This window comes from Phodopus roborovskii, unplaced genomic scaffold (genome assembly GCF_943737965.1).
Source record: "Phodopus roborovskii unplaced genomic scaffold, PHOROB, whole genome shotgun sequence".
Lineage (NCBI taxonomy): Eukaryota > Metazoa > Chordata > Mammalia > Rodentia > Cricetidae > Phodopus > Phodopus roborovskii.
In genome coordinates this window covers 4,634,803-4,662,572 of record NW_026125489.1, presented here as the reverse complement: position 1 = coordinate 4,662,572, position 27,770 = coordinate 4,634,803, and the positions used below count along the sequence as shown (strand labels likewise).

General features: G+C 41.2%; 1 protein-coding gene across 1 annotated transcript in view; it reads left to right on the top strand.

Annotated features, from left to right (window-relative positions):
• Tafa2 (TAFA chemokine like family member 2) overlaps positions 1 to 27,770 on the top strand; it is a 298,337-nt gene that overhangs the window by 258,319 nt on the left and 12,248 nt on the right. Inside the window, exons 3-4 of the mRNA XM_051176275.1 lie at positions 24,157 to 24,309; positions 25,274 to 25,398. Of these exons, the coding sequence (XP_051032232.1) occupies positions 24,157 to 24,309; positions 25,274 to 25,398 (278 nt within the window). The remainder of the gene's footprint in view (positions 1 to 24,156; positions 24,310 to 25,273; positions 25,399 to 27,770) is intronic.

Here is a 27,770-nt window from a genome sequence, read left to right as displayed (position 1 = left end):
CTGATGCTTTAATACTCCATTTACAGTCATCAGCGAATATACATTATGTATCTTTTCTTGGGTTTATCTCCAATGTACAAGCATGGGCCACATGCCCTATGTGCCACCCATAAGCCACAAGGTGAGAAATGGGCTCCCTGGGCCCCTAGCTGAGCAGATATTGGCTGTTGATCGTCAATGGGTAAAGAAAGTCAGTTTTCCTTGTTGGTGTGGTTCATGGTAGCATTGCCCATGCTTCAGTGGATGGCCCTGTACCCTTACTCACCCTGGCAGCATTAACTGGGTTTTGTGTGTGTGTGTGTGTGTGTGTGTGTGTGTGTGTGTGTGTGTGAGAGAGAGAGAGAGAGAGAGGGGGGGGGTTGGAGGATAATGGGATTTCCAAAGGGGAGATGAAGGGAAGAAAGTAGGAAGTAGTGTCAGAATATAGTGTATTCATCTATGAAATTATCAAAGAATAAGATAAAATGTAAACACAGATCACTGGATGCTGTGGATTATACCTGAGTTAATGACTTTGTAGAATAACCATGGGCATAGTTTGAAATATAGTCTGGAATTTCTTTACTGGTTTATTGACCCTCTTATTAAAGCACCTTTTTAGGAAGACATTTTCTGATTCCGATTTTTGTAACTTCATATCTAAGACTAGAAGGGGAGAGTTTTCCTACCTTAGCACATATCTATTGTTCATTGACTTTAATACAATAAATATTTAACAGCTACTTGGGACCAGTCAGGAAATTGCTGTGTTAGTACAGGGAGTTAGGTATGATTGTAAAGTGCAATAATGGCTTGAGGACAGCAGCAGGACAAAAGGAGTCGTCAAATCTCATAATTTTATTACCAGAAATAAACTTGAATATTTTGTATTCAAAATATATGAAGTCAAATCCAATTCAGACAAATCCCTTGTAACCAAAACAGACAAGTGTTATTCAACAATTGCATATAAAATGAACATTAATTTTACAGTCCTTACAGTATTCCTTTATATAGCTTTGATTTCATATTTCTGATTGATCTCCTTTGGGCTCTGAGCACTTCAAACTTCCTTGCCTGGAGCTGTCCATCAAGCAGCTATAATGATCTGATTGAAAATTTCTTACAAAATAAAAAAAAAAAAAAGCTGCAAACAACTTTTTGACCCTTTGATGTAAAAAGTATGTTGAAAAATAAATATGTAACATAGCATAAATTCTCCAAGAATAAATATTTTCTTCAGACTTCCACATGAAATTTTGGGATCTTCTTGCCAAAAATTAAAATAAAATAAGATGGCAAGTAAATATCAGGTATACTTCTTAGGATCAGGAAACAGAGCTCTGTGGAATAGTCCTCAGGGGAACTGCTTTTAAGTCTCTGATGAATGGTTCAACTAGACACACACATTAATGTTGATTTCAACTTAAACATTTTTTGAACAGACCCACTTACAGGAGAATTTTAATCTTCGTGACCAAAAGCTAAAGAAAATCCTTTGCAAACATATTATGAGACTTACAATCTTATATATTTCCATTTTGACTGAACCGAGTAGCAATTGTCCCAAGGCTAAAGTGAAAATTGCTGATTTTAATTGAGTTTTAATTGTAATTACTGTTGTTTTGGTGTAATTGCCTTGTTGATTTGGGATAGCTGTGAAACTCATTGATATTTTGATAGAAGTTGGTAACTCTGGCATAGAATTTTTCTAAAGTTCTTAGTTAACAATTTTAAGATATAGATATATACACATAACATTATATATTATATATAAATTATATATTATACATGCAACATATGAATATATGATCACATAACATGCTATATATCATACTACATATCATATGATGCAATATTTGATATATGTTACACATAATATAAATTATGAATACATTAAATATAAAAATATTTTAACATGTATCACATGTATATTTAATTATATATATAATATATAGTATATATAATATATATTAAGTATATATAATAATAATATTTTGATATTTTATTGCTGTGTACTGTCTTTTGAAATAATACCTGTTTATTAGGTATCTTTATTTATTCTTTAAAACATTATTATCATTATATATTAGATATATTTGTTAAACAGGCAGGTTAATTTTCGTATGAAACCCAGCACTCAGTAGACTGAAGATCACCATGTCAAGACCCGCTTGAGCTACAGAAAGAGGTCCTGTTTTCAAACCAAAACAATAGCAGAGATAATAGCAGTAATATCTGTAACGGGCAAAGTAAGTCACTTTGCCTGGGCCCGAGGTCCCTGTGCACACACACTAGTTTGGAGCACATTATTTTAGCACAGGAGACAAAAGTGGTTTCCAGTGCAGTGGTATTCTAGAGTCTGTTACTTCCCCGGAGGGCAGGTGTGCTTAACAAAATAAACCCTGAACACAGCCATTAAGGAAGCTGAGTGTGGCCTCGCTTGCATTAGCAGCCACAGACTGAGTAACTCTGCCTATAACTTTTTTATCCTAGCCCAGCTGGAGGTAGATGAGGCTGCCAGAAGGCAAAGCTGGAAATTCTGTCAAATTTGTCTTTATTTTCTTTTCGCCCCTGTGTTTTTTCTTTTCGAAAATTCCCCTCCTTGTCTTTCTGTTCTCATGAGGCCCCAGTCTAAAGAGGGAGGGGCCTGGAAATGACCTACTTCCACAATTGATTGACTGGTTCCCCGGCCACAGAAGTGCGCCTACACTGCAGTGTTACTAGCCAGCCTTTTATCCCTGACTGTCCAAGAGGCTTATTCCTCATTAGGAAAGCTGTACTTCCTCTGCAAGCTGCTGAGGAATTGTTTCTGGAGGGAGAGGCTGACAGAGACTCTCGGGAGCTTCTGAAATCACAGTTGCCCTATTCAAGCAAATTTGATTTACACCTGATGATGTTTCAAGCCGTCCAAGCAAATGATCTATAGCTGGGCCCTAGGAAAGATACACTGCACCAGATACTCATGAAAAATGGCGAGCTAGAGTGCATTATGGGTTGTTGCAGCAAAAACCAAGGCTGCTGCCAGCAGGAAGAGAGACTGACCAAACTCTGATTAAACAAAAGGCAGGAATATTCCAAATAGTATTTGAGGTACTGGGAAAACAACTACAGGATGTTGAAGGAGAGAATGATAGAATTATGCTACCATAGCCTGTGTTTGCTAATTAGTACTTACCAAAGTTAGGCTTCCGCCTTCTCACAGACACTGAAATGGAGTCCCTATCCTTGTTTGTTGGTCCCTCCCTCTCTTCCAGATAAGATCTGTTTACAAAGGGAGCTCAGGCTGACCTCAAACCCACTAGGATTGTAGGTTTGCACTAAAATACCTGGCCACTGTATTTCTTGATTGAGTTGCAAATGTATGAGAAAGTTATGTTGGCCTTTACACTGGCAAGTAATTGCTTGGGAGAAGATGTTCACATCAAAGGGGAAGTAACTTATTTTAAAAGCTAGGTGACCTCTCTGCTCTGCCTTCTACACTCTGAATGAGATCATCATCAAAGGTCCTGGTTCTTCTAGACCAGTCTGGCTAGGACCTGATGTGCTTGCATTTCTAGGCTCTTCTACATGCCCCATCTCAGCATGGCCATGCCAACTGACACTTATTCTGCTTTGCTCATTGCATGCCATGCCTAGCACAGGTTCTTTGTTCTCCTGAGTAGCTGGGTCTCTCATTTCCAGAATTCTTTACAACGGAGCTTACTGATCAGAGCCTCTGTGGTGGGCCTGTTCCCAGTGTGCCAATTGGACTGGGCAAGGATTGTGGCCATGCAAAAGGATGTCTCAGGGACATGGGGTTTAATGTGTTGTTTTTCTCAGTGTATACACATGTATGAAAGGTTTTAGGCAAAGGGTTGGGGGGCATTGAAATGGATTCTTGTGGGTAGGAAGTTTATGGGAAGACTTATTGCTATGAACAATACAAAGGACAAGACAAGGAATTCAAGTCCTCATGCCACAGATAGCACAGGAGTATGGTGAGGGTGGTAATAATTAGCCCCTTCTTTTTTTATTTAAATATATTTTAATATTCTTACACATTGATCCCAGTTCCCTCTCCATCCCTCCCTTCCATACTCCCCTCCCCTCCCATCCCATTCCCCACCCACTCCACAGGGAGGACAAGGCCTTCTAAGAGTGATCATTAAAATCTGTCAAGTCATTTCGAGTAGGGTCTAGGCCCTTCCTCTGGTTTCTAGGCTAAGGGAGTATCCCTCCATGGGAAATGTGTTCCCAAAGTCCTTTTTTGCGCAGGGATACATCCTGGTTCCACTGTCAGAGGTCCCTTAGACTGCCCAGGCTTTCTAACTGAGACCCATGTTCAGGAGGTCTCATTAGGTCCAATGCTGGTTTTGAAGCTATCAGTCTGGGGGTCCATGAGCTCCCCCTTGTTCAGGTCAGCTGTCTGTGGGTTTCTGTAGCCTGGTCTTGGCCCCTTTTGTTATCACTCCTCCCTCTCTGCAACTGGATTCCAAGAGTTCAGTGTTTAGCTGTGGGTGTCTGTTTCTGTTTCCAACAGCTGCTACATGAAAGTTCTAGGACGGCATACAAGGTAGTCATCAATCCCATTATCAGGGAAGGGCATTTAAGGTAGCTTCTCCACCTTTGTTCAGATTGTTAGTTGGGGTCATCCTTGTAGGTCTCTGAACACTTCTCTAGAGTCAGTTTTCTCTTCAAACCTATAATGGCTCCCTCTATTATGGTATCTTTTTTTTTTGCTGTTGTCTATTCATCCCCCTCAGATTTAGCCCCTTCTTACAAGTCACTGAGGAAGTTTTCACACCAGGATTCTGCAGTAGACTAACCGATTTCTCAGCAGATGACAGGAAAGGTGCTGTCTTATTGTCTTTTAATTTTTTGTTGTTTACTTTTGAAACACTATTTTAACTACATTTCCTTCTTCCCCTTCCTCCCTTCAAACTCTTCCATATACTCCCCTCTCTGTCCTTTAATCACACGCCCTCTTCATTGTCATTGGCTGTTATTGCATGCATGTATGTGTTAGTATGTGCACTTTCCTAACTGTAACCCTCTGAGTTCATAGAATGTGACTTGGATGTGTGTTTTCAGTGTGGGTTCTTGGGCCCTTGAAGACTAGTGTTCTCTTCGGGGAAGGACCACTGCCCCTGCTCTCAGCTGTACTCAGTGGCCTGGGGTCCTTCATGTAGGATGAGGCCTCATGGACTCTGATTTCCCGATTGATAAATATGGGCCACAAGGAGTCTCTCTTAGGAGGCTGCAGACTTGTGGGCCTGTGCTCTGTAGGGTTTTTGCCTAGAGGAGGTGTGGGCTGTGCAGATACTGTGACCTGGGCAATCTTCTGGTCTGGATTCTAATTATGCCTAACTTAATTTGATTTCTGTCATCTCTTGCATAAATACCATGGGTTGAAACTGAATATTGGTGGTCTTTAAGGTGAGATTTCATAGTGTATATTTCCTTATTTGGTGTCCTAACACATATTGCCAAGTCTGTTATTATTTGTACTTTTAGTTAGTAGCTTTTGCCTTAGATTACCAGAGCACGGTGTTGCATTCTCTTCATTAATAGAGATATTATCACAACAGGGAGTACTTCCATAGTTACAAAGGCACTAAGTGTGAGAGGTGGGAAGCAGGCAAGCTTCAAGCTCTGCTTGCGTATCCTCTTCAGGTTTCTCAGAGAAGAACGGCACTGATGGATCATAATAAAAATATCTCTATCCCACAGAGGAAATCTTCCCCCTACAGACTCATTCCAGTCCTCCCAAGGTTTTATCTTGTTACACCTACCAGCGGAGTTCATAGGAGATTAATCCCCAGAAGCACGTCTCTAATCCTGTGCAGTTAGCTTAGAATAAGACCACGGTTAGCAAGGCAAAGCTTCAGTGCACTAGATCAGGGTGAGCATCGGTCATACTGATTATCTGTTCCAGCCTGCACCCAAACAGCTCAATGTTTGCAGCATTGCTCTTCGCTGTGGGTCACTTTTACTCTCAAAAGAACCATAATTTAGATAATAAATTAAGTGGCCACTTTGGACGTGCCTCTCCAAGTTCTGGTCTCCTCTACCAGTTCCCAATGAAAGTCTGTCTCCTCATTCTACATGGCCTTCAGATAGGCAGTTATTGATTCTCTCTCTCTTTGACTACGCGCGCGTGCGCACACACACACACTGAAACCCATAAGAAAAGAAAATACTGTCAGTTTGAAGAGATCTAATAGGTCAATACTACAGTGTCATTTTAGGAGGCAAATTTGTTTCTAATGTTTCATGTGTGCAGTGCTACCTGCTCGTAGTAAACACTCAGCTTCCCGTGATTATTTGGAGCAGGGGTTCTATACTCATGGGGCTTATGGCCTTGAATTTTCAAAAACAGGGATATGGTGGTGACCTGTTATTCACACAATTTGAAACCATAACTTTGCTTCCCTTAACAACTCACAGCTCTAAGAATGCTGTCTTTCCCAGTGGTCCCTGCAAGCAAAGGTTTAATCTGTAAGATCATTTCTCTTCCTTTAATGGTCTACAACTACTATAGTTGGGTGCAGGCTAGACAGTGATAGAGGGGGAACTGTTCCTCAAGCTAAAAGTTGACACTTGCGTTTATGTTTCTCAGAAGAAGAAATGGAAATCAAGCAGTGAAATAATTCACCAAGAGCAACATTATCAAATGGGTGGGGCGGCTCAAATCCAGGACCATGTGTTGACCCTGCATCTGAGCCCTGATTTGTTCAATGTTTGTCTTCCCCATGAGAGTGGGGAATTCGCCTTTGCTGTGCCACCCTACAATCAACATTCGATCAACCGTGCAGAAGTGGATGGTAGAAGTCACCCGGGACAAGGAGAAGGAGTATGGATGGATGGTGAAGTGGAGGAGGAACATTCCCATGAAACTGCAAAGACAAAGTCAAGGGTCATCACAGGGTTCACCAGGGACAAAAGTCCACACCAGGTCCATGCCTTCTCTGTGCTCTCTGAGGTTGTCACTACTCCAATTTCTCCAGAGGAGTTAAGAGAAGTATGGATTTGAACAGCACATGTACATGGGATGCTTTCTACATCTAGACTCAATTGTGACAGCTTTGTATGCATTATTGAATGGCATCCCTATAATAAACCTGGGAGACTGGTATTGTGGTATTTGATGAGGAAATAGAGATGTAAAGAGGTCACTTAGCATGCCAAATATTGCCCAGAAAAATAAGTGACATTCCAGGAACTCAAACCAGGATAATCTGGACCTAGAGTCTCTTATCACCTGTTGTGCGACCACTTCTTATGTAATCTACAGAACCTTTAAGGCAGCTTAAAGCCAAGGCACGTGTTAAGTCGTTTGTCACAAAGAGTGTTTTCACAAGGACAATGTTTAAGATGATGACAATGACAATGATGATTGTAGTGATGATGATGATGGTAGCCAATACTTTCTAAGCTCTACCTATATACCAGATGCAGTACTAAGACCTTTCCCACTTTATATTTAATCCTACCAATAAAAATATGAAGTGGTTTTCCAGGAGGGGAAACTGAGGCACGTGGTAGGTATTGATGGGAGATGTCATTCTGTATATATGTTTCTCATACTGGTTTAATGAATAAAGTACTTTTGGCCAATGGGAAAGGAAGATAGGAGGGACTAGGAGACAAGGAGGAAGAGGAAGTAGTTAAGGAGGAGTCAGCGTGGAGAGATGGGAGAGAACAGAACGCCGGCCCCACTCTCCGGTAAAATAAGACCACGTGGAAGTACATAGCAATGGGTTAATAATTAAGACAGAGCTAGCCGATAAGAAACTAGTACCTGGCCAACAGCATTACATCAAATACAGAGTCTCTGTGCATTAATTGGGGCTGGCGCGGTGGCGGGACAAGACCAGCGGCGGGAGGAAAAACCATACTCCTTACAAGGTGTCATGCTCAGAGTAACATTGCTGCTAGTAGCAGCCCTATTAAAGTTGGAGTCCATCAAATTTCCTTTGTACCCCCTGGAAGCTCTTCTGCCTCCTCCAAGATGTTGAGTTAGCTTTGGTTTGTTAACTAACTTTGCTGCATAGTGGCTGCTTTGCCCTCCTCAGGAAGGCTTGTTACTGTATTTGTCCAATTCACTTCAGGAGACAAATTTCAGGAGGTAAATTCCCAAGGAACAAACTAATACCAGCGACTACTGAAAATGAATGAATGAATGAATGAATGAATGAATGAATGAATATCCAATTCTACCTGGCTGATTTCTATTTGCATATATGTCTTATTCTTGATTCATCTCCACGGAACTATGCTTTCAGCTCTCCTTAGATAGAATGCTTGTAGTCAAAGCCAAGATGAATAATGAAAACTAAGTTATGTTCAAGAGGTAAGTTTTTATTGTTCAGACATGTTCATATTAGAGCTTTCTCTATAGAGAAATAGTCTGTGTTCTAAGGACAAATAGGCACTGTAAACAGATCAGAAACCTATCTTTCTAGATTGCTATTAAGGAGGTGTATGAATCTATAGGACCTTCAGCCCAAGGGGGACTTTATAAACTGTCTGGTCCAGATCAGGAAACTGAAATGAGGTAATGTTGCAGAGGTGACTTGGCCTCTTGTGGGAACCTAACCAAAGTCATAGTAACCCTTCCTCCCTTTGGATTCTCTCCTGGTACTCTTTCTCATTCTTCTCCCTTACTGGGCAGAGCTTATCCCATCCCTCCTCACCACCACTCCCATCATTTGTTTCCATCTTTGTACAGTCTGTGGCTATTCTCCTTTATCACTGTATTTCACCTGTTTTTTTAATTGTTACATTTTTAAAGATTTTATTGTGTAGAGCAGTTTTGGTTCACAACAGGCTAAAGAAGCTGCCAAGTGTTATCCTTCTCTGTCTACTCCATAGGTGGTTACATGGTGCCACCTCCAAATGACATATGCATACAATTGCTGACCCCACCAGGACATGGTCATTCTTAGTGTTTCCTGTTATGTAGGTCTAGGAAAATTTATAATGATAAAATCACTACTATGGTGTCATGGAGGTTATGATCACCACCTTGAATCCCATATTCAATACCTGGGCGTCCTTATTCTTTTCAATCTTGGGTATCACCTCCTATTGGCCACTTTGCTGCCTTCACAGTTTGACTTTCACAATGTCATATGAGTTACACATATGTGTAGCCTTGCAGATCAGACTCTTTGGTTCAGTAGCAGGCACTTGTTTCTTCCATTTTCTTTCATAGTTTGATTGCTCATTTCTTTTATGAACTGAAGAAAATTACATTGTCCGGATGTACCAGTTGATCCATTCATGTGCAGAAAGGCATTTCTTGTTACTTAGTGTTGGCAATTATGAATAAAGCTGCTATAAATAACCACATGCAGACTTTTGAATGGGTGTAAGTTTTCAGTTCCTTTGGGTAAATACTCAAGAGTGTAATCATGGAACTCTATGACAAGAGTATGTTAAATTTTGTAAATAGCTGTCAGTCCTCTCTCTCTCTCTCTCTCCCTCTCTCTTTCCTTTCTTCTTTCCTTTTTGTCTCTGGTTCCTTTTTTTGCAAAGACATTACATAATTTAAATTTCTTATAAAAATGACGAGTGTTTCTTTAACTTTATACCGTGCCAATGTTTTCAGATGTCACTGTTAGATTTTGCTCGTAGCTCAGCCGTAGAGTGCTTCCCTTGTGTATGTGAGGCTATGGAGTCAAGTTGTCATTTCAGAAGCAGAAACAAAAGCAAAACAAAAGCAGGTGTAGAGACTCTGACTTTAGGCCAGGACCACTGTTTCTTAGTGTGTCTGTCTTCTTTGATGAGGTTTCTACTAAGGTCTCTGGCTCAGTTTAGTGGAGTTGTTTGTGGTTCTTTCTTAGGGTTTTCAGAATTCTCGAGATGTTTCAGATGACTCTTTAGTTAGATCCAGCTTTTGCCAGTTTTATTTTTTGCTCAGCCTGCAGCTTTTATTTCATTCTCTCGATGATAGTATCTTTAAAACAATTATTAATTCTCTGTGAATTACATTGAGTTTTGATCATATCTGTCTCTGTCCCCTATCTCCACCCACATCCACTCTCCCAATTCCCTACCCACCCAACTTGTTTTTTTTAAAGCTTATCAAGTCCAATGATGCTACCTGTACACTCTTGGGTACATAGCCATCTGTTAGAATGTGTTACCCCATGAGGAGCCACGTCCTTAAATAAGAACTCTTTAGCAGAGGAATCCATCCATTACTCAGCAATGGGTAGATCTTTGTGCACCCACACTTCTCTCTGCGTCATAATTTTTTGACAGCATCATTTGTACAGGAAAAAATTAAGTTTATCTTTTCAAATCCTTTGTGAATTTTTTTTTTTTGCTTTGCTTTTTTTCACTTTGTTTTGTTTCATTTTCTCCTTTTATTATCTTTAAAGCTCCTTGAGACCAGGGGCATTTTTCCTTGTGGTTTTATATACCCAGCATATAATGCAGAGCCTGGCACTTGTCTGATGAGGAGTAAATCACCAAACTATCAATGACCTGGTCATGGTCTTACAGCACACAATGGAGTATAATCAAAGACACCAGATTCCTTAGACATTAGTGGTACATAAGATGGTGAGAGCTGCCATGTGGGTGCTGGGAACTGAACCCAGATCCTCTGCAAGAGCAGCAATTTGTTCTAACCATCCAGCCATCTCTCTAGCATCTACTGACATATTTTATGCTTCTCTATTCTAATTTGAAGCTCATATAACAAAATCCCAAAGTTGTTTATAAAGAGGATATCTAAAGAAGTTACCAATAACATTAAATAACAATTGATATGGTTATATACAATCCTTTCCCACTAAAGGGCCACTAGTATTCCCCCCCACCACAAAAGCTTTGTCTAGCTTATCCCTATCATCCAACAAAGGATTTATATTCTTTTGATCTAGAGTGACACTCAGACCCTGGATGTTGCTTATTGAAGTTGGTGAAATGTAGAGGAATGATAACCCAAGTTTGCTTTTCAAGTTAGTCACTGGGAACAAAGCAATCAGTCCATGTGTGAGGAAAGATTCTGTTAGGCTGCAATTGGAAGGCAAAGTTTGATCAGTCTTGAATAATACTGGTATTGTCTGTTTACATGTCTCCTAAGAACACTCCCTCAATACCTAGGAAAACCTCAGTACATAGATATGAAGTTATTAATCTGCTAAAAGATATATAAAAAACCATATAGATTTGCCCATCTTTCATGGAATGAGTACTTCCTAAAATCAAATGACTGTTACCAGAGTCCATCTAGACTTGTACACCGAACATTATACATCAGATTTTAGAGCTAAAAAGAAAAACAGTTCTGAAGTCTGTACTGGGGAAAAGGAAGTCCTAGTATTGTCCGTCCCACCTTTGGGTGGGCTTTAGGGATTGGACTCTCATTGCCAGGCTTGTGTGCAAGCCCTTTTAATGGCTGAGTAAACTTGCTGGACCTGCTCTCTAAGTCACTAAGTATCATGATTGTCTCTTAGCTGTCTGAATTCATCATTCAGTGCATTCATCATTCAGTTAGGTCTCCTTGAACTACATGATAATTATCAATGAGCACTTTTTTCAAAGTGTTATGAACGTTGATTCATCTGAATGTCACTATTATAATCCAGATGACGAAGAAACTTAATTTCCAGTTTTATAATGGCGAAAATGTTAGAAGGATGAACAACTCTCTTCTCAACTCGTGGCTGTATCAGTCAGGGTACATTCCCACCTCCACAGTGGCTTTGTGTTTTCTGTGCTTTCTCCCAGAGTGTTCCCTCTAAGAAGTGCTTGGGATGGCCTCACATCCTAATGGATTAATATTATATCGTTTTATAGTTTTATATTAACTAGGTTGAGCATTGCTATAGCAGTTGATAAACCGAAGTCACATTCTAACATTACTCAAGTCACCTCTGTGCCACTGTGTTGTTCATTACACAAACCTGCCCGTGAGGGAAGCTGGGAAGTATCTGTGAGCTCAGGAGCTTGATGTCTTCATGCTTGATGCCTTAAGAAACATCGCCTTTTAAAGCTCGGGGAATCCCAGACCCCCCAAACCCAGAACCCTCAGTCAAATTGTTTTTGACCTGCTCTCATGGAATCAGCAATGGCCAAGCTGGCTTGTGTATGCAACAACACAGATCACCTTTGTAGTGAGGGTAACACCAGGATCTTTAGATTTGCGTTTCTCTACCATTAGGAAATGGATCCAGGGCTAGAGAAATGGCTCAGTGGTCAGGAGCATTGACAGCTCTTCCAGAGGACCTGGGTTCAATTCTCAGAACCTACATGGCAGCTCACAACGGCCTGTAACTCCAGTTCCAGGGGACACTACACCCATGTCAAAACACCAATGCATATAAAAAAAAGAAATGAATCCAAAATACAAATTTTGTAAACTCCTTTCCCCAGTTTCTCATTGTTTAGTGACTTCACCGAGTTCATTAGTTGGCTGGAAGGAACTGAGGATCTGTCATACTTCAAAATTCATCTTCTGTTAGATGTAGCAGATTTTCCCTATTATAGTGAAATTTACTCACTTCACAAAGCTATGGAACTTTTGAATTGTAAGAAATCCATACTCAAAATTAACTCTAAATGTCCCCTGCTTTCAGATTGTAGATAAGAGACACAGAGACCTAAGAACTCATCCACATCATGATCTCCAGTGGCTGACCACTGTGCAGTAGAATCTAGTCCCTCCGTGTGTTTAATCCCTCCATTTCCCTTAAGAAGCACTCAAGTTCCCCTGTATTTCACCATAGAATACCTATAGGGATGTCAGTAACCATGAAAGAATGATGTGCCTATTATAGTCTTCGGGAACTGAGAACAATCTGATATTTTTTGTATAATTTAGGATTAAACAGACAATCCACTTTCAATGCCTGGCATTAGAAAAATAATAAGTTATATAACACTACCAGTAATAAACTATGTATACTTGATAGACCTTTCCTAATTAGTTGCAAATTTAATGGTCTTACAAAATAAATTTTCCTTATAAGGTGCCCATGGGAGGTGTGATTAGAGGCTGGAATTTTACTGGTTTCTACTTTGAAGGTAAGTCTCCTGGTGAAAGTGTCCCTAGAGAACACTTCCGGGGGAGAATTGCTTTTGTTTTGTTTTTTTAGTTAAAAAAGAAATTGCGATGACAGTACATGCTTGGGTCAAGAAGCAGAGGCATTAGATTACCCCAGGAAAGAGGGGTGCTGTTTGGAAACTCTTCTGCTAAGTATTTCCAGAAGCCAGATGAGCCACATCATTTTCCACAGGGTTGTTGTATGGTGTATGTTTAAATTTCTACATGCCTGGCTTTCATTGCGCCAACACGTCCTCTACAGGGAAGTCTTTGCAAGTAACAGTTGCTCAGCCATTTGCAAAGGGACCATTGTTCCTTATGTGCACTTTTCTGACGAAAAATTCTCATTTAAAATGCTTATATGGAATCTAGAATACTGTGATTGAGCCCAGGTTTGAGTTGAAACTTTCTTTTGGAATGAGACTCCCTCTGGCTGTCTCTTTCTGTGGAGCATCAGCTACTCTCAAGTTGAGCTTTTTGTTAACAAACACTGTTCTGTTGACTTAAAAGTTCTGTGTTGTCATCATACACAGACACTCTCATTATCCGAATATTTAAATTTCATTTCTCCCCCACTGCCCATGGAGCAATTTTAGAAAACAGGAATTATAAAACCGCCATTGTCATGTGGCTCTTTCCTCTCTAACCTAATCATCCTGACTTTATAAATTGTGGGAACTTGGGAAGTTTCAAGCCTGCTGTTTAAATGACCATTTGCTTCTAATTAGATTGCTCTGGCATGAAAGTCTAAAAATACACCTTTTCTCACACTGATGACTAAAAGTGAGAAATTAGCTGTCTCAAAAGTTTTTGTTTCAGCACATTCTTTTCCCCATTCAAAGTGATTTACAGCAACCTAAATCCACTAACCAGCTTGTATTTCAGATGGCCACTGGTGCATGTAGGCCACACTTTGTTTCCACTTAGAAGGTATGATACAGACTCCAGGGACGAACTAGAACTGGGCAAAAACTATTAAATAGAGTATATGAAGACAAACAAAATTTTAGAACCAATGAGACAAATCCGAACACAAATAAGAACTGAAATGTAATGGAGAGGAAAGCAAGTACGAACAAATTCACGACTTGATGCTAAATTTACTCTTTTGTTGCTAAGTGTCAGAGTGAGTTTCTTTTCACATCCCTCTTCTGTCAACACAATTAAGTGCAGGGAGAGTTTTTGAAAGGTGGAATTATAACTTCTGTGCAATGCAGATCACTCTCTAACAGCTGTGCCTTTGTTGCTTCCGTGCATGTCACCATCTTGATGTATGTTAATTTTACTAATGGTAAAAATAAACATCGTTAACACCTAAGCAGCATTAGAACGCTCTAAAAGAGTTTTCATTGGCCTGAGCTTGTTCAGTCTGCATGAGGACTCTAGGGAAGTCAGCCTAGAAATAATCAAACCCATTATCTGTGAAGTAATTGAGCTTGGGTAATGGGTTGCCATGAGAGTAGGTCAAGATGGGCCCAGGTCCTTTAGAGGTCACCACACACGTACCCTCCACATCTGGAATTTTAATCTGGGGTGGGTGTTTGGAACACCACAGAAATCGTTAAGGCCCTGATGTCTAGAGTAGGACGAAAGCTCTAATTCCATTCATTCATCTGTTGTTCCCTCTTCTACCTTGAGAAGTTAGCACAGCTTTCTCTCAGTGTCTCCCTGTGAGCTTGGGATCATAGTAAGTTCTTCTACAGTGTTTGTTGTTGGTGAAATAAATGATCGATGAATAGTAAATATTTTCGAGTGTGAACAAGTGCTATCAATGCAAACAGCTCCGAGATTGTATGAGTTACTTTACATATAGAATCTGGTATACATATCTTTTGCTTGTAAGTATTAAGCTTACGTTTTATATCTATGACTAGAGGTGAAAGATATAAATATAATTTCTATGTAAACTCATTTTATTTATCAATGTGTTTTTGGTTGGCTCTGCAGGTAACAAATCAAATCTGGATACATCATGTGCATGTTGAACATGAACTACTGCTCATCATATATAATTTAAAAAAACCTAGACATATAAGCCAAGTTATTTTAAGTTGTACTTCTTGTTCTAGAGGTGCATCTTTTAGTATTATAGAATGGCAGCTGGAAACAAAGGCTTTGGTATAAGTCTCACTAAACACCATGCCAGGATGTACTAGTTCTAATAGCAGGGCAAAATTGTTAGGATCTTCTTTTTTTTGGTTTTTCGAGATAGGGTTTCTCTGTATTGCTTTGGCGCCTGTCTTGGAATTTACTCTGTAGACCAGACTAGTCTCAGACTCACAGAGATCTGCCTGCCTCTGCCTCCCGAGTGATGGAATTAAAGGTATGTGCTACCAAACCCCAGCTGGTTAGGATCTTCATTTGTGATGGAGGAGAACCTTGGTGAGACATGATATCAGAACTTCAGGAGAGCTGGCAAGCTCTGTATGCTATGTTAGGGATTCCAAGAAACCCATATTTGTCTGATGCCATTTCCCAGAAGTCTAGAAGGCATTTTTATTTATGCAGCTTACGAGTGGAGAGATATTACAAGGGTGTGTGGGTGTTCGTGTCTTTGCGATCATGACGTGAAGAAAGTTGTCCCTCAGGGGTCTTCCTTCATGTTCATATTGTGCTAACTGATCTTCCGCAAAGTCTGCCTTGGTAATTTGGAAAACATTAAAATTTGATTAGATTAGTTGGTCATGAGCTTTGTCTGAATCTACATAGAGAATTCTAGTCTGAATTTCCTACCATCTTGTTAACCTTTTAGAGGAAAAATACAAGCATTAATCATTAATTTTCCCTTCTTAAATTGCTTATTTTCCATTTTTTGAACACATAACACATGCTGAGCTGTGTACATGAAAAATTAGTCTTTGTCTCCAAGAAGCTGGTTATCATAATAGGAAGTTAAGATACATAGCGAATGATTTGTATATTTGCAAACACATATTACAGTGAATTGAATTCTAGGTGTTTCCCTTTTTAAAAATATCTCACTTTCCATGCTATATATCTCAGCATTTAGAATATTGAGAGTGGATATTTTTCTCATGGGAATGCAAGATAATCTATCTCCTTATCTACCTATCTCTCTATTTCTCAGTACATAAGTACAACTTTCCCAGTCTGTATAACTTTACTTGTATGCATGTTTGCAGGGCTGACCATTTGATGCTGGATAACCAAATCATGCCCTCTTCCCTGAGAGAGACTGTCTCCCTATCTCAGCATTCCTTAGTTGCCTGTAGTTCTTTGTGTAGGGTTGAGGTCTCTTGGCGTTTCCTGGTCCACTTTTGCCTGTCTGTTGGTGTTATATACTCGGCCAGCTCATGTTTAGACAGTTATATTGGTGAGACTTTATGGGTGTAGCTTCTGACATTCTTGGGAGACACAATAACACGGCAAATTCCCTGGTCCTCTAGCTCTTACAATCCCATTCCTGGGTGGTAAATCCTAGTCACATGACCCACTCTCCTATGATGTCATCTTCTCCAAAAAAATGTCAGGTCCCTATTAGCTTTCTATTGCAAGTTCCCTGCACAACAATTCCCTTCCTTCCCCTTCTCTTTTCAGACTTGCATCCTCCTAAAGGAGACCCTTACTCTTATTTTCTGTTTATCCCCAGGTCTGAGACACCTCCCTCTTACGTTATCACCACCCGCTATACTCTGATGTGATCAAATTTTAAGACCCTCTGCATGCGTGTGTGAGACTCAGTACCCACTTACTCCGGAGGGACTCAGGATACTTAACTCCATAGTCACCACATTTTTCAAAGCTCATATTTTGTTACCCAATAATTGTCTCCAGGCCATCCTTATTCTAGCAGTAGAAAAATCAAACAGCTCTTGTTGCCTCGTCCAAAACCGGTGCCTGCCCACTCAAGCTGGAATTCTTATCGGTTTGATGTTTTCAGCCCTTACATCCTGTAACCCATACCTCCCCTTTCACATCTCACCGCCTGCTCCTGCATCTCAAAGACACTTTCTTTATTGTTACTCTTGCCCCAACTTGCCAAGGCATTTCTGCATTCACTTGAGTACTCACTCAGCTAAGTCTGCACAGTCCTTCCCCAGGGATTACATCATACCCTCACTGCCTTAGGGGCTTTGTCCAGGACCAGCTGGACCTCATCCTCACGCTCAGAACTCTCCCCCTGTATGTAGATGACCTTTCCTTGCAGTCTCTCAGGACTTTTCTTATTTCAGAGACCATCTCCTTGGTTAGTTCTCTTAGCCTCTCAGGCTTTTTTCTGAGGTCAGCCTGTTACACCCCCGAGGAGGCTCTCGGCTCTCTAACTACATAAAAGGAAACCATCCTAAAGATCCTTGGTATATCTGCCGTAACGGTCGCATTGCCCCTTTGGGCCTACAGTTTTATGTGGAATATCAACCACTGCTCATTTTACTCAAATTTTACCTCTGTGCCCCCACAGACTTTCCCCAACATTGACACTCCACCCATTTCCTGCTCGCACATCTCCCATCCAAGAGCTCTCCAGCCACCTCATCCTCCCACCAACCAAGCCTGACGACAGTTCCTAGGGCCAGACTGCAAGAATGACTCTACTCCTATGCCACCCTCTCTCCAACCCCCACTGTGCCTTCACATTGATGGCCACTGCCCCAGGTTAGACAGAAGCTTTCTCTAGCAGCATGCCAGGGCACAAGAAACACTCCTAACCTTCCATCTCAAATGTCCCTGTTGCCGTATCTCCCTGTCCTCCATGTAACAATGGACCTCGCTTCATTTTTAGGTGCTGGACACTCGACTACCTCCTGAGATATTACGTACTCCCTTCTCTGTAGACTCGGTCCTCAGGAAACGCCACACGACTCGGCTGTTCGTGAGCAGCTTAGCTAGTTGAAACTGCCTTGGCCAGGTCTTCTGCTTCTTGCTCTCCTTTGTTGATGGGCTCTCCCCCTCCCCACCTTAACCCTTTGAATTAATGTTGGGGGGGGCTTTGTCGCCATACACCCTATCTATGATTTCACCTCCCCTGTTTAGACTCCCAGTCCTGCTTATATTTAACTCGCTAAAGTCTACTTTCATAAGCCTTGCCTCCATCTCAAGTTCTCCTTAGATTTTTGATTCCAACGACTGGCTCCACATAACACCTCCCAAGTCTTACATCCTAAAATAGTAGGGACCACACTGAAAGAGGGCATCCCGGGGGGTATCCTTGGAGCCGGAACCCGCTGTGGTCATCTGTTTCCGGTGTGATTTCTCTCCAAATAAACATCAATTAGCCTATGCTGTGTCCCAGAATCTTATTTCCCACACCAGGTAATTTTGACTACTCCAACAGTGGCAAAGTTCCCACTGTTTTGGGGTGGAGGAGCAGAGTCAGCAGTTGAAGGGGAAGGACGAGTTAATATCACGTAGGAGCCGGTCAGAAGAGTTTGGAGTTCCAAAGTCAGGCTCTGGAGCTCCTGAGAACTTAGAGTGGTGTTGCTTTCTGGAAATGGTGCAGCCTCCTTGGGAGAGAAATCCGGGGAGCCTTACAGTGTAGCTGCTGCAATGCGCTCTTTCCTCCTAAATCGTTATCAAAATCCCCGCATCCCAGATCTCTAATCACAGACATTCTGCCCCACCTGCTCTGTCGACTCAGGGCAGTATTCATTTAACATATTCTCTGCAACGGACCATGTGTATAAACTAAATCCCTGTGCCCTATTTCCATACATATTTGCTTCATACTCTTTTTTTCTTCTCAAAAAGTTTCGCTCACTTCGTAGGGAGAATAGATGAAGTCAGGTGTACCTCGCGTCACCTGGCTCAGTCTGCTCAAGCCTGCCCACCTCCACACTCGACATCTCTCACCTTCAGTCTTGCTAATGTGGATTGTGTCTGCATAGCACATGAATGTGACTCCCCCCTGGGTGCCCTGTACCTCACTTCCTTCTTCCTTGAGAACCTGGGTGCCCTGTACCTCACTTCCTTCTTCCTTGAGAACCTGGGTGCCCTGTACCTCACTTCCTTCTTCCTTGAGAACATTTGTTGTTGTCCCTTTTCCCTCCTCCTACACGGTCTTTGTCTCTCCCTGATAGACAGGTCAGAACATAAGAGTGCCTTTTTTTCTTTCTTTTCTACCCATTCAAGAAATTCTGTTGGCTTCATAGTCTTTCCAGATATTCCTTTATTTTCTTCTCCCTCCCCAGGAAAAATCTTTGAATGGGATTTTATTATTATTCTCTCAACAATCTTACATCCTATTCTCTGCTGTATTTACTGCCAGTATGCTTGTGTTTTCCTCATGCCTGGGCTTCTGCTGGGCTTCAAGTATGTTATTTTTCTTCTACCGTTAATGTCATGTTTTGTACCTAGGCATTGTCAAAATGGTAACAGGTAACTTATAGAAAATTCTACTACTGGGCCAACCATTTTCTAAATATGTTCTACATATTACCTTATTTCAACCTTAAATTAACCTGTTAGATAATATTCCTAATGTAGATGAAGAAAATATTGTCTGTAGATGGCGGGAGTTTCTGTCCTGCTCAGTCCAGCAGCCATTTAGTCTCAAACACACAGGGGTTTATATTAATTATAAACTGTTTGGCCGATGGCTCAGGCTTCTTATTTGCTAGCTCTCTCTTAATTTTTAGCCGATATCTATTAACCTGTGTATCTCCACATGGTCTTGGCTTATCGGTGATGCCTGAGCCTCTTGCTTTCTCATTAGCTACATGGCATGTCCCTAAAAACTCACACTCTGCATTCTCTTAGTAGCCTCCTCCTCGTCTGGTAGTCTCGCTTATGCTTCTTGCCTGGCAACACCTGCCTGTCGTTTGGCCAAAACAGCTTTATTCATCAACCGATAAGACAAACATATATTCCCAGCATACAGAAGGATGTCCTCTATCAGTCTGGAGATGGTGCACACTTTGCTTCTGATGCAACAGCTACAGAAAGGAGCTTAGATGTGAATCTAGCTACTGTGATTTCAATTTATGCTTCATCTACTACACTTACTCTCAATTTTAATTGACGAAATTGCCTGCATTTGTCTTGTACATCCTGATGTTTTAATTTCCTCATGTGCTCTTTGTGAAATAAAACTTAAAGTCCTGGACACTGTAAAGACTGTAATATATCATTAAATGCAATCACCATGCCTTATAACAGGTCTCTCAGACTTCTAACTTAAACTTTTGTCTCCCCAGACAAATAGTATTTGCTTCCCACTTTAGTGCTCAGTAACTACCGTTATACCCCCCCACCCCCCCGCCCCCCCGCCCCGCCCTGTTAAACCTCTTCAGGTCATGTTATTAATGAGATCATATAGTACCCTTTATTTTTGTCTCTGGCTTGCTCCCTTAAACATACAGCACTCTGGCTGTCCATGTGTGTTGTAAGGAAATGGCAGGATACTGTATTTTTATACATGCATTTTATATATGTGACCTGTATTTTCTTTATCTGCTCACCCACTGATGAATACTTAGGCTGATTCCGTTTCTCGGCTATTATGAGTAAGGCTATAGCGAACACAAGAACAGCGTTTTCCTCAACATATGAAGCTCATTTCCTTTGAATGTATGCTTGCACTGGGGCTGCTAGATATACAGAAGTTCAGTTTCTGTTGTGTGAGGTTCCTGCTTATCCTTGCTGTGTGGCATCCCAGTGCCATTAAGCGAGCATTCCCTTCCGTCCGCATGCCAGCACCTCTCAGCTTCTGGTAGTAACTGTTGTACACGGATGGCACCTCAAGCTGTTTTGACTTATACCACACTAGTCATTAAGGACACTGAGCATTGTTGGCCATGCCTACATCCTCCCTGGATAAATCTCTATTCCCTGTAGTTGTCTGCTTGGCTAATTGCTTTCTTGCTTTTGAGTTGTTCAGGCACCTTGCATCTTTTAGATGCCGACCACTTATTGTTGTTAGCCCTTTTCTTTAGCATTGTCACCTTTTGTGTAATAGTAGTGAAAAGAGAGAAAGCCATGGAATAGGCTACCCTTTGCCACACTGCGTTATGAGTTTGCTCTAACCTGTTTTCTAATCTTTGCTTTTGTTGCCTGAGCTTTTGAGGTTATATCTAAACATGCTGCTCAGACCTATGTCACAGGCATTCCCTGTGTACGTCTTACTCTAATACTTTGTTCTTCCAGGCCCCTCATACTTAAGTCATGGGTTCACTTTGCGTTGCTTTTCCTGTGTCGTGTAAGGTAAGGGTCTAGTTTTATTCTTCTGGGTGTGCAACACCATTTGCTGAAAGCAGCACCTTCTCCCTTCATGAGCTCTTCATGTCCTTGAAAGGCTTTATTCTCTTTGTTCAGGACTGCCTTGGTGATCCGGGGTATATTACATTCTCAGTGGACAATTCCTTCTTTTCATTTAATCGGATCTGCAGCAGGCTTGGCAGTACCGATCAATCCCTGCCTTTGGATGGACGCATTCTATTCCTTGCTCCCTAGTGTTCTTGTCCTATGTGCTTTCCCCTTTCTTCAGCCGCTGCCTTCCTGCTGCCTTCAGCGTCCAGCCCACGCCCACGGTCAGGTGATCCTTTCCGTCTCCCCCTCTGTGGGTCACATCCCCACCATGGCCTTGTTCAGTTTCCAGTTCTCCATGTGGCCTAGAGACTGCTCCACTTCATACAGAGTCCCCTCATTTGCACAGAACGCGATGGATGGCCGAGCCAGCCTTGCACCCATCAGGGTTCCAAGCAAACTTAATGGCCCCTCCCTCCACCTGTCTTCTGCCAACCCCGCCTCCTTTTCAGGCCTTCTCTATTAGACCATCAACTTTTCAACCTTTTCTTTCTTATGGTTTTTCTTTTTGATTTTCGAATCTTGGGTTGTTTGAAGACATGGTTTCCTCTGTGTGCCCCTGGAACTCTCTCTGTAGACCAGGATGACAGGGAACCTGGAAATCTGCCTGCCTCTGCCTCCTAAGTGCCGGGATTAAAGGTGAGAGCCACCACTGCCTAGCAGACCATGAGCTTGTAATTGTTCAGTTCCTGATAATGCTCTCCACTGAAACATCCCTCTCCTGCTGGTCTCTCCCGTACCGTACCGTGTCTGCTGTAGCCCATCATCTAGTAATCTCTTAGCACTTAGACTCCTGTAGCTACTCATTCTCACCCCCCTCCCCTTAATCGTCTCTGAGCTGTCTGAGCGAAAGGATGCCTGTCCTGTCCCAAGACTTTACCTTCTAAAAAAAACAACTAATGCCTTTATTAGATATCACACGAGCCTCACATTTCTGATGAATTTCCCTCAACCTCTGCCTTGTCCTCCCCCACCCAGTCCCCCGGGCCACCCTGGCCATATTATCAGCACAGGGGGACATTTCTCAGTTTCAGAACCAGGTCCCACCTTGCTTTCTGTTGTTCGTTTTCCATCCCCAGATCTTCACAAAGGGTGCTGCTTCCTTATAATTTATTTAGTCTGTCATTCAAACTACATCCATGCTAGAGAATGCCTGAAACTCTCAAATGTAGATGCGAGTTCCTCCCCTGCTCAGTCACTCCCAACCACGTCCTGGTACACTGGATTTCCTACCAATATTTACTTACTTCATAATTTACTTGGGTGTTTGTGTTTCTCCCCCGGCAATATAAGCTCTCCAAGGACAGGAAAAGGACCTTCTCATTTTAATTCCCTATGTCCCCAGTACTCAGAAGTTTGTGATGTGTGGTATTCACTCAGTTTATCTGTCACCAACTATAGTGCAGTACAGCAGGCAGTATAAATCATATAACACAACGCACGGTGCGTTTGGGAAGTTAAGAGCAACTGACTCACACTCAACCAAGAGGACACTATAGAGCATAAGAGGGTTGGGCCGGGATCGTGGGTCTTACATATTTTAGCTTCTGTTTAAATATCATGTGGCTGAATCAAACCTGGAGAACTTCTGCCATTGGCATCTACAGTGACACAAATATCTGGTTTTGGAGAATGTACCCCTTTCCTGACTGTTCTCAGAAGTACCTGTCAAAATTGTATGTCACACCCCAGTTTCTTGGTCTCACATGGAGAGATAGGAGTTATGCTATATACGATTTTCACACCCAGAAAAGCTTAGGCAAGCTACCTAACCCGAGATACTGCCAACTCCCTGCTCTAACAGGCAGGTTGATTTGAAGGCATGATACGCTGATCCTTATAGGCAAAGGATGTTCAAAGTGTTTATAATATTAAACTATACCAGATTTCCTACCCATTTAAATTTCTACTTTAATATTATGTTTTTTTTCTGAAAGCATATTTTAGTAGATGCTTAAGTTTTATTTTTAAAGCAGTTCTTAATCTGAGGAGACAGAACAGAAAGGACAATACGTCGAAGAAGAAATGTGGGAAGGAAGCAATACTGATGTAGACAGACCTGAGTCCTTTCAGAGCACAGTATCCAGAATTTCCAATCATCCCCAGAGCCCTGTCAGTCATCTTACTTTGAGGTTGGAAAAATGGTTATGTGTGCCTGGCAGCTTATGAGACCGGCTTTCCAAGTGGCTGACTTCCAGATGCAATCCATCCACATTCTGCCTGCAGTTGTTGCCATTTGGTGGGCAGTTTTCTCCTCAGGCAAAATGGAAAGAGGAATGATTGTGGGTCCTGACACTGGCTGCAACATGTGGGAAAGCGGTGGTGCTTCTAGACTCTTCTGATTAGTTTATTTCCAGGGAAACTGGGCAGGGGATTCTGAGGATGCAGTGTCTACACGATGTCACTGCTTCCTGAGAGGCTGTCCTTTGCCAAAGCCTCACCAGTTACCCTGCAAAGGATTACAACTGTTAGATCCCACAGCTGTGATTGTATGACAAGCTTCAACAAGCCCATGACAGGCCACCACTTCCAGGACTTTATGTTCGGGTGATTAACACATTGAACGGAAAAGGTATGAAATGGACAAATAGATGTTTTTATTTTTACAGATTGGGTCTACATTTCAGACTCCATTATTGGCTCATTTTAACCCAGTCACTAATTGTTCCTGCTCCACCAAGCATTTACTGACAGAACTGGTCTCAGCACATTTAGAAATCAAGTCCGCATCGCAGAGTCAATATCATCGTGTTTCTGGTTCCGTGCGTGGCCAGATCCATTATAGAGCTATATTTGATGTATTTCTGATGGAAAACAGAAGAGACGTGTCCAAAGCTTTCTCAACACTGTTTTATCTTCTGTTTCTGTTTGCACAGCTCACCATGTTAAAACGGGAACTTGCGAGGTGGTGGCCCTACACAGATGCTGTAATAAGAACAAGATAGAAGAACGGTCCCAAACGGTCAAGTGCTCCTGCTTCCCCGGGCAGGTGGCAGGCACCACGAGGGCTGCTCCATCTTGCGTGGATGGTGCGACCTCTTCCATTGCTTATTGCAACAATGTAGTCAGAATTGGAACCCCACTATAATGCTACTTCCCGACCTACCCCCTCCCCAGGGGGCCACATTGCAAATCACAGGGCAGAAAGGAAGTTATGTTGGGGCTTTTCCCCCCCATGTGAATACCTCTAGCTAGAGTTAATTACACTTCATATAGTTGTCACAAAAGCATTATAACGAGGTTCCAGCCAGTCAATGTGCTTCTGATAATGGTTGCCATGAAATATAGATTTCCCAGTAGATGGCATATGCAAAATTACTTGGGAAATGCAAGATGGCCATACAGGGTTGAGTAATGTACGTGCAAAACAGCCTGGACAGAGTTTTAGAATAAGAGAGAAAGAAGTCAACACCATGTACATGAATGAATGGCTGAAGATGAAATTCACATAAAATGACTTTAGATGGATGTATATATATATCTGTTTCTTTGATAGTTTGTATTATCATAATAGATTATAAGGCTAGTAATTGTTGCATCATAAACAGTAATTTTTCTGTGCCTACTCCTTGTGAAGAAATTACTGTTTATAATAAAGAAAAAGAGAGAAAGTGTGCTCTCCAGATTTTCAGCTTGCTCTTAGAGAGCATTTCATTGGCTTTAAAATATTGATTCATCTGGGCATGGGTATAGCTTATTATGTATTTATATAAATCGGTGCAAGGCTTTTCAATATATTAGTCTCAGGAAGCCTGTGTTTTCACTTGAAGCATTCTTCAACATAGTGAGTAAAGTTATTACTTCCTGTTGAACATTGAGAAGTTTATTAATATTATATATCCCATGTTGGCCATCCCTTATTGTGGCAAAGGAAAATTCTATGTATAACGAAAGTTCTAGAAGAAAGCAAATACATTGGTTAGATCAGTGAATTTTGTCCTGTGGTAGGTCCCAAATAGAAATGTTGAGCTAATCTTCCTCTCTCCTCTTCAGCATCCATAGTGGAACAAAAATGGTGGTGTCACATGAAGCCGTGTCTGGAGGGAGAGGAGTGTAAAGTCCTCCCTGATCGGAAAGGATGGAGCTGCTCCTCTGGAAATAAAGTGAAAACAACTCGGGTAAGTGGACAGCCAGCCTGGATTGCAAAAGATCTCCGAGTTAGCAGACTGTGCTGTGGTATCTTAACGGGAGCTTGTATGAGAGAATGAGAGGGTATTGTTTTATGTAATGTGGATTTCCCATTAATTCATTTATTCATAGCACATTTTTTTTATTTCAGAATACCATTTTCTACCAAACACCATCCACCTTCATGTTTTCTGATTAATGAAAACCATTTCTTCATAAGACACTGCCAGCAGCATGAACACCCCTACCCCCACACCAGGACCCATTCTAAATGTCAGACTACTGGCCACACACAATCCCTCTTCTGTAGCTGAAACTTTATGGGGGTGCATATTCTGAAAGACTGATTAGTTTACTCCTGGCTCCGTATCTGTTCACAGCTGAGGATCTCTCTCTGTTGTGAAAGTGATGGTCTTGATCTTCCTGAGTTTTGGACCATTGACTGGTCTTGTAAGGGTCAAGGGTTGTAGTCAATGCAATGGGTAATGGAGAGGCAATTCAGAATCTCATAGTCAGCACAATGCTTAGGATAGGGATGCGTTTATGTACTCAAGAACTTTTCTGGAAGATGGGAGAGCAGTGAGAAGTCACTTTAGTTTTGGTTGTGAGCCTAGCCTTTAACAGTTGAGCCATCTCTCCAGCCCAAGAAGTCATTTCACTTTTTATCTCCCCATTGGCCATGTGAATTTTCTGTACTGGAAGAATTTGATCTCCAATTTTAATATAATTATAAAATATATGTATAAATTATAGAAATTATAAAAATATATATCAGTGAAAGGTATATATAATTACATATAAATTATATATAACTAAAACTATAATTAAGAGCTAAAATTTTATAATTTTAAATTTGCTTTGAAGGAAAGTTGATAATTGACTAGCATTGGATACTTGAATAATAAAACAAAATAATGGTATAAGCATATTTTATAAAAAGTGACACCTAACTAGATATTTATTCAACATGAAATTTAAAAAAAAAATTCTGAGTATCTTCATGTGACATTCTACTGATGTCATCCCAACATTCTTCCCTGTCAAGTAATGTCATCACATTAGATGTGTCCATGGTTTGAATAGCACAGATTAAAAAAACTACTTTGTTGACAATTATTCCTGATTCCAATTTGTTGGCTGAATTTTGGGAAATACTCCCCCAAAATATGCATGCACATGATCAGTTAGTTAGAATAGTTATATTATTCACCAGGCTATCAAATGTTCTAATTCTGATTTGTTAACATTTTTGTTGGTATAAAATTTTCTTGCAAGGTATTTATTACCATGAAATTATTTTCCCCTCACACTGTTCCTACAAAAAATGTGAATAATGGGAATTCGCTAAAGATTTGCGATTCTGACAGACATTGACAAAATAAGTTTGTAAAAAGATGAGCTCTTTATAGCCATTCTGTGTTTTCATTAGTTCAGTGGACAAGGGGAAGCTGACATTTATTGGTCCCATAAACATATGCTGTACCCTGAACAGGGTACTTTAAATACATTATCTAATTTACTCCGCGTAATAGCTCCATGAGGATGGTATTTTCATTTCCATTTTACTGATGAGTAAACCAATACTTCACAAAGTTAAGTGACTTCACAAGGTCACGGTGGTAATTAATTGAGGGACCGAGATTTAGCCACACAACCCGATTCTCAAAACTGATCCCTCCATCTGCAAGTGTAACTTAATTTTAGCATAGGATTTAATATATTCTTTATGTGATAACGATTAAACTCTCCTACTTTTCAGATGAGGTAGACCTTTGGGAATATAGTTAACTTTCTAGATCATTGAAATGAAAAGGTCAAGATGCTGTTGAAATTCTCAAAAAATTATTTTCTAATGGTGCCGTTTCTTCCCTGTTGACCAACTCTTAATAATCCAAAACTGAAACCGAGCTTCACCTTCAGAGATTTTACTCCAATGTGCGTAAACAAGACAGATGACCAAGTGGACAGTTCTGGGCAGGAAAACCACATTTAGACCCTAGAGCTTGCTTTAGCAGTATGCTACTGCATGCCAGTGAACAACATTTTCTGATTTTCCTTCATTCTTCACGGAGAACAGGTGATGACAGAGGTATTTTCCCCGTCATCTGGACGAGGGTTTTGTTGCTGTTGTGGGGTTAAAAACTGTGGCCAGGCAGGAAGCTCTTCAAACACTAGGTCCTTGATAGATTTTGTTGTGTCTATAGTGGGTAGCTACAACAATGTGGCCATAGGCAGGTGAGAGCAGACAGGAACAGAAGCAAATAGCCTCAACGGTTCACAGTACTAAAGCCAGCCTTGAGTCTCTCCTCTGTGTCCCTGGAGCGTTTTACCTTTCTTTAGTTTCTTCTGCTCTCTCTCACTC